This window comes from Acanthisitta chloris, unplaced genomic scaffold (assembly GCF_000695815.1).
Source record: "Acanthisitta chloris isolate BGI_N310 unplaced genomic scaffold, ASM69581v1 scaffold12390, whole genome shotgun sequence".
NCBI lineage: Eukaryota > Metazoa > Chordata > Aves > Passeriformes > Acanthisittidae > Acanthisitta > Acanthisitta chloris.
Window position 1 is genome coordinate 1 of NW_008651182.1, and position 8,292 is coordinate 8,292.

At 39.5% G+C, this 8,292-nt stretch overlaps 1 protein-coding gene across 1 annotated transcript in view; it reads left to right on the forward strand.

The window, feature by feature from the left end:
- Positions 1–1,290: 1,290 nt before the first annotated feature.
- Positions 1,291–8,292, forward strand: part of LOC103799785 (rho GTPase-activating protein 8-like) — a gene marked incomplete at its 5' end in the record, with an annotated part of 22,231 nt that continues 15,229 nt past the window's right edge. The window contains one exon of the mRNA XM_009072136.1: positions 1,291–1,364. Within this exon, the coding sequence (XP_009070384.1) occupies positions 1,291–1,364 (74 nt within the window). The remainder of the gene's footprint in view (positions 1,365–8,292) is intronic.

Genomic DNA, 8,292 nt, shown 5'->3' on the forward strand with positions numbered 1-8,292 from the left:
ACAAAAATTATTTGTGTTATATCTATTTATACTGATAAAGTAATAAAGTAAGTCCAGATAGAAGGAGAAGAAATCACTGTACTTGGAAAATAAAAAGGCTTTAAGAATCATTCTCTTCTGCAGATGCAGCCTCAGCTGGTAGCACTAGGTTAAGGCTATGCCTATGTGTTGTATAAACCTCCTGTGATTTCTGGGGATGAGCTGCAGCATTTGCAGCCTCTAATGATACAGTTGCTGGTCTCAGTGCTGTTTAGTGCTGGTGCTGTAGTTTGTTAGTAAAGCTGGTCCCCTTTTAAATAGCAAATATGGAACTGTACACATAAATATGTACTAAGTTTACTTTAGAATCTAAGCTTGGTCCTTTATTTTGTTGTTGATTACTATGAAGTGTAGCAGAATCTCAGCAGATACTGACCATCTCTTTTGTTATACTTTTAAACTGCCAAAGACTTTTTTTTTTAAATAAGGAAGATAATTGCAGAATTTTCTGTGCTGTCTAGATCAAGAAAATGCCATGTTCAATTTTTTGCCTCAACTGTTCACTCATGAAAGAGAAAGAAATCTCATTTCATGGAAATCATTCAAAGCGTTAATAATCTCACTGCATCGCTTTGCCTTCAAAATAAATAGTACAATATCCTTTTAATTATACATACACTGTGGCTTAAAAAGAGACAAATGACAAAGAAAAATCTGCATGATAAAAGGCTCCTAAACTTGCAGCATCCCTTGATCAAGACTTATTGTGAAGCATTTGCTGCAAACTCCTTCCTCATCTGCCTTTAAGCTGCCTTGAAACCCATTCCACCAACAGCATCCCACCAAATCCAATTGGAGCCACCACCATCACCATGTCATGGTTAAACACAGCACAGCTGGGACATGCCAAGGGAGGGGAGCAAAACTACACCAAAACAATCTCAAGTAGGAGTAAAGTTAGCTTGGAACATCATTCTGCTGCTCTGTCCTTGGCTCTCTTTCAGCACAGTAACTAACACTTATTTATTACTGGGCACTGGGGCAGTTATACAGTTTTTCTAGCAAGAAATAAGTGTTTAGGAACAGCTCTTTGTATAGCAGCCCAAGTCACTTGTTTCAGTGTTTCATTCAGCACCAGTTAAGACTTGTGGAGGACTCTTGAGTTTCGTACAGGCTCCTTAATTTGTGAAATTTAATATATGCTCTCAGATTTGTCTCAGGTTTTTATTGAGGTTGTTCTGTCTTGCTTTTGACTCTTTGTCTCTAAATGCCATTTAAAGGCTGTTACTTTTTCTTTTTTTTTCTTGGCAGTATCAAGGACAAAAACAAAGGTGAACTAATTCCCCCAGTAATGAAGGAAACTGTATCCTACCTAAAAATCAAAGGTGAGTTCTGTGTCAAAAGAGGATTCGTCTTTTGTAACAAGGACAGTAGTATGAAACTATGTAAAACTCAGTGCCCGATTCAGCAGAGATTGCAACTACACAGGGTGTGTTTGTATCCTGAAAACTTAAGTGGCAGTTGGGCACTGCCTTGAGAGCTTTGATGGATAGGAAATAATTGTTATCAGACTATTATCCTGCTAAAAAAAAAAAAAAACCAAACAAAAACAAAACAACTTTTTGCCTTTAGGATTACTTTGAGAATAGTAAATCTGAGGAGATGTCTTGAAATATACATCATCAACCCACGTAGTAGTGTTAGGGTTAAGTAGAATTCCAAATAAAAAGCAGTAAGTTCTATAAAAATAGCACCAGTAGCCATAAAAACTCACTTGAAAAAACACAAGAGTATGCCTGAAGTCCTCCAGAAAATATGTTTTACTGGCTTTTACAGGCCCTTAGCCTGCAGTTCATATCTGTAGTTACATTGCATAGAGATAGAGATACAAAGACTCATATTTAAAATGGGAACATCCAGACTGAGTTCCCACTATCACCTGCAGGTGCAGGGTAAAGAGAGGGTAGATTTTGAACTACTGGCTATGCCACTGAGCTCCCCAGTGCATCCCTGGCCAACTGTCAGGTGCTGTCTGCAGACTTAGTGCTGTATTCCCTCCACAGGGGCAAAGGCACAGGCAGGGAGAAAGTCAGAGATAAGGCTGCAGTCTTGAAATTCCTTTTTCCAGTGTAATGTGATTTTAGGTTTTGATCCCTGATTTTTAAGGCAGTCAGAGCAACATTTCCATAGCTATTTGTGCTCCAAGGCCTCAGAGTTTCCCAAATGTTTGCTAAATCTTACAGTACTAAATCTGTAGCCTAAGTTCACTTGTCGTACAGGTGACAGAATAGAAACAGAGCATAACTGGCACAATATTACACAGTGGTAGAACTGGGAATGATTCCTAAGATCCCTGAAAGAAGGGTGTGAATTTTTAATAGGTGTGTCAAGTGAAGAAAATCAAAATGTCTTCAGTTCAGTTATTAAAAAAAAAAAAAAGAAACATCACTAGCATTTAATATGCCATTAAGTTTGGTTATGTTTGAACAAATTTTGAGGATCAGGATGAAAACCAGACTCAGATCTCTATGTTGTTGTTAAATGAGTTTTATCTGAAATTTCCCTCATTTAAAGAGATGTTTTATTGACAGCAGACAAATTATATAAAATACAAACTTTGCATAAATTATATTCTTCTGTAGACAGCAACCTGTATCCCACAATATTCCTAACTCTTGATTTGCATCCTTCAGCTGTCATTCTGAACTAGGTAAATTTTGTTTTCATTTCTTAAATAGAATGTGTCATTGCTCTCTGTTCATTTTAACTATTGCCACCAAGGTTTGGTCTGAGTTTGAGTTCATTTGAATCCTAAGTGAGAAATTACAGTTTAAAAACTTGTACTGAATAGGCTTCACATTTGTGAAAACAAAAGGGGGCAGGTAAGAAGAACATTGATTCTCAGCTTTACTGCTGATTCTCAAGAGAAATCCTGGCTTCATTTAAATCAATGCAGTGTAATATGGATTTAAATAAGGACAGACTAGATAGACACTGAGTGTCTTGCCCTCATTGCTGGGCTCTGCTCCTTCATATTTTAGCTTGTAAGCTAAATATAAGAACATTAAATAACTGCCCATTTTATTTTGTTGTGTTTCACACCTTGAGTGAAGCTGATTAGTGATAGGCACAGGAGAATGAGAGAGACCCACTGCACTGTAGCTTACAGTTTGCAAGCAGTGGAGCAGAGCATCTGCAAGGATGGTTGTGTACAGTATAGTTAGCTCCTTGCCTCCAGAAATTGCTGATTTATCTTCGAAATACCTGCAGCAGCCAAGGCCAAGTGCTGGAGTGGGGCCAGTTCTGCTATTAGAGGTATCTACTGATCTGCAGTAGATGCTGACTTCCTAATAGAATTTATTGAAGGCCTCTTGGTCCAAATTCAGGATTTCCACTCAAACCCATAAAGCTGTTTGGATGTGCTGTTTCTAGACTGGTGCTAATTATGAAAACTTTGCAGGTGTGGCTTGTATCAAATATGATGGTTGAATACAGGGAATGTAAATAGTTCACTACTAAGAATGTTGAAGGCAAGTGAGTGGCAGCTTGAGACAATCCCTGTAATTATAATTGTAAGTGGATAATTAGAGCTTGTGTAGTATATCAGTGCATGCCCCATCTGCAGATGAAACCCAGACTTTTTTGTGTTTTAAATTGTTATGAAACAATCATTCTTACATATATACTAGCTTATCTTAATAGGCAAATGCCTCTTCCTCACTAATCACAGGCATCAAGAGAGCTAAAATGAGGATGAATGTGCACTAACATTATTACTTCTCACAGCTTTAGGTGAAAATTTAGTCACTAAAATGTTAATTAATTTAAACTTTTGCCTGTGTACAAGGAGGAAGGATTGCACTTTCTTGGGCCTATTTAAAGGTTTAAAAGAAACAGGAGTTTTATGCCCATCATTATGTTGTGTTAGTGACCAGTAACTAAAGTCTTGCAGTGATCTGACACAAAACCTCCTCCATGTCTTACTTTTGTTCTTTTTGGATGTTTTGCCTCATTGCTGTTGCACCAGTCCCATACTCTTCCCTCTCAACAGTTGCTGGGTCCAGCTCAGATAGCCACAGTTGTATGAAGCAACAATGTCAAATGTGAGGTACAGGGAAACAATAGCAAGTTTTACCACTCCTGGTTATTATTATTTAAAATGAAAAAAAAAGTGGGTTGGTTCAATTTTGCCATTCGCCCTGTACAACTCCCTGACAGGAGGTTGGAGTCAGGTGGGGGTTGGTCTCCTCTCCCAGGCAACCAGCAGCAGGACAAGAGGGCACAGACTCAAGCTCTGCCAGGGGAGGTTTAGGTTGGATATCAGGAAGAGACTTTTTATGGAGAAAGTGATCAGGCATTGGAATGGGCTGCCCAAGGAAGTGGTGGACTCACCATCCCTGGAGGTTTTCAAGATGAGACTGGATGTGGCACGTCGTGCCATGGTCTAGTAACACAAGGACGGTGATCTTTGAGGTCTTTTCCAACCTGGTTGATTCTGTGATTCTATGAAATGTTTGGTATTCTGAAAGCAGTAATCATCCTTGGGTTGTCTCCAAACTTTGTCCTTTTTTGGCTAAAATTACATCTGTTCAGTGCAGTATCAGCAGTTTGTAAGGGATAGGCTCTGATGTGATGTTACTTCTGAACAAAGATCTTGTCCTATTTTGTGCATCTACAGAAGTCATGGCATGGTAGTGCTGGTCACTGATACATAGTCCAGCCCATGCACTGCCTAGCTGGGCTATCTAATTTTTTCCCCAGCTCTCTATCCTTCTGTGCCCCCAGGAAGGAAAGTCCTGGGTCCTGTCAACATTATTTTCCAACCAAGCCTTGGTTTGCTCAGAGCTGTCATATTCCCTATCATAAAGAGATTCCCACAAACCAGATTTCTAAAGAGAGATGCCTTGTCAGGTAGAGTGTTTTCTGACATTCTCAGCCAGCTGATGCTTGAAAGCCAAGTACCTGCCATGCCAAGGCTGTTAAGCAGTAGGTGATAGACATGCATTTTTTGCACTTGATTATAAGTGTGCAGGTATCTGTTGTACCTGCTGTCTGCTGCGATTTTAACTCTTGCTCTAAATCTGGAATGTCTCAGTCCTGCCGTCGGCTCAGCGCGTCGGTTGGTGTGCTGACAGCCCCGGGAGGGTGACTGGCAGTGTTCTTTGCACTCCAGACGTGGCCGCGAGCGCAGTGAAAGCTTCAGTTCGTCTTCCAGAAGTGACAAAAATTCACTGTCGTTACCCTATTCCATTTGATCTTGGCAGAGTGTTCAGCCTTGCAGAATTAGCAGGGAATGGGTTTTGATTTTCACCCAAGGTGCAGTATTTCCACTCTTTCTTCCCATTGCTGCATTTTCACACCTATGTACCTGGAGTCAGTTTCTGAAGCTCTGAGTAGATCACAAAAGCTTCTGCCAAATCAAGCTTTATCAACAGGGTTAAGGTTTCTTGAAACGTCAGGGACCCTTTGGCATCTCTTAAGTCCATTCTGTACTCCTCAGGCTGTTATTTCTTGAACAACTCTGGTGCAGGAGCTGTACTGATATTCAGACTAGACACCAGCCTGCAGTAGTGTGCTACCAGGCTAAGGAAACTTTCAGGCTCTAAAGCTTACCCCACCTTCTTCACCTTAATGACTCCAATCCCTTTGACAGATTGCTTGGGGTCACATTCTTCCTCTGTGATGTTTAAATTTTGTGCCTCCATTTTGGACAACACTTTGCAGAAGTGTTCCTCGCAGTGTGGAGGCACTGTCACCTGTTCAAATAAGCCAAAACTCCCCTTCTTGTACCCAGTTAGTGAGGGATCTCTGACAGCAGCAAGCACATCCTCATCCCCAACAGCTGAGTCAACATTATGACAGTGAGTGTGGGTTTCTTCCTCATATATTTATCTGACTGTGCAAGGTATCTCTCACTGGATTCAGGTAGTAACTCACTCAGTACTTTTACAGAGACTACAGAATTTAGTATCTGTGAGAATTTAGAATGTGGAAGCAGAGATTCCTCCATGTCTGTTTGTATTTTTGAAACAAGATCTATCATGGCTGATGCCTCAGACACTATTACAGTGAACGCAACTGAAGTGCCTTAATTTCTCTAATTTTCAGGTTATTTTTTCAAGAAAGCAATAAAATGTAGCCATTTCACCACTTTCATTCTAGCTCCACTTTAGACTGAAAAATGTTTTTAATACTGAATTTAAAAAATGCTTCATTTCAGTCTGTGCTAACCTTCACAGGGAAGAATTGGTTTCCTAAAATGAGTTCTGAGTATCTGAGAAAATCATTAGCTCATTAAGACTAAAACTCTGAGTTCATCTTCTGGACCAAACCAGAGAAGTGCTCTTAATCTCAGAAAGAGATGGTGGTATCCTGAACCCAATCGATGATTTAGTCAGGCCAGTGAGGAAGGACAGGTTTAACATAGCACATTTGTGACATCTGTGATTCTGTGATCTTTGCAGCAACCAGCAAACCAGAGGGCATTTTTTTTCTATGCACAACCTCAAAACCTGTTCATCTATTCAGTTTATAAATGCAGGGCTTGACTTGCTCTAAAGAAGATTTTGGTGTGCGTGCAATACCTTATCTCTACCATGCCCTGAGAAATTACATTGCTTAATTAAACATCCACTCTCTTTTCATAACAATTCTTAAGTGTTTCAAACCTAGTGTCATTCCTTTGGTGGGAATGATCTTGATGCTTCACTCACAAGCCCTTTTCTCCAAGAAGCCCAATTTAGCCACAGGGTGGTAATTTTCTTTCTCTGGTTAATATGACCCCATGTGTCCTCACAATCTATTTTGTGCAGAAGTGAGTCTGTCAAAGGAGGCTGTCCCTTCTGACCAACTCTTTAGGTAACCATGCATATAAACAATGCCATTCTGTGGAGGATAAAACTGCATGGGAAAATCTGTATTTTGTTTGCAAACCCTCCAACACTGGGAGATCACAAAACAACTTTTTAAGGGAATTTTTTGTTTGATTCAGTACATGTGTGAGCTGCACTGTTCAGACCAGCGTGATGTCAAATAGGTTACAAAGGGCAGGAATGTTGCTCAAGCCTATCTCAAACATAAATACACTGTCACTTTGTACTGGTCTTATGCAAAATACCAGTTGGAAATACATAGGTAAGATTATTATTTTTACTGTGTTTTCTGTTTTAGAGAGTATCCCCAAGGGTATAAATGACATGCTTGTTTGTGTTTTAAAAAATTTAAACCCAAAGTTAACCTGCTGTGATTATTACTAAAATTTCCAAAATTTGATAATATTTGCATTCTATAGAGTGGCCATATAAGGAAACAGCAGCAGGAAAATTGCATAGAAAACTGATTACTAAAGAGCCCATGTGAGATCAGCAGCAGCTCAGGAGTGATGGAACAATAAACTCACAGTGAAGGAATTGCACTAGAGAATTGTAAAGCAGAAAAGATAACTGTCCCCTATAGGAAAATTAGCTCACAGTAGCCCCTGTGGCCAAGTCTTTCTCTCTTACCTCACCTATTTTGTTGACTGGAAGTGCTTTGCAGCATAAAGTTTTTGTTCTGTGTTTTCTCATGGTACCACAGGAGAGTCCTGGGTGATGACTAAGACTTCTAAATGAAACGGTAATAAACATGCTAGAGAAGTTTAATGATAAAGTAATAAATGTCCTATTATATGATTATAGTGACAACTAAAGCTGTCCTTTATCTGTTCAATAGCAGAAGCAGTAATAAACAGTGATTAATCTTTCCTCCTCTTCCCCCTCCATGAATCACAACAAATCTTGCTGATGGAGAAAGTTTTGCTTCCATTTTTTAATGTGAATGAATACATCCTGGTGATGATAGTCAGAATGGGTAGAGATGGATGGTTATGCATTCTGAATACGTTTGGGTTGCAGCAGCTTTGCCTCCTGGTCTCTGCTTCTTGTGATCGATCAAATACCTTTTAAAAATGAAACCCTGGGAAAGCTTGACATTGGCCACAGGAATATTTCCGAGTTCTTGGCTCTTTTATTTTCATGTGAATGTTTTTACCTAGGGTTCATGGTGATGAGATAAATTCCAAGACTGGTTCATGTGCCATCAAATAAAAATGAACCTTGTAATAAGCACAGTTTGTGTTTTTGGTGCTCAGGCATTGTAGATAAATTATTTTCAGAGGTGCCAAGTATAAACTGAGAATATTCATTCATAAATCCAAAGACTGTTCAGAACTCCAAGGACACAAATCTACTTTGGATTCTGTGGAGAATGCACAGTTCTACACCCTTGCTGTTGCTGCTTAGCTTTTAAGGAGGGCTGAAACTGTCTCTTCTCTTT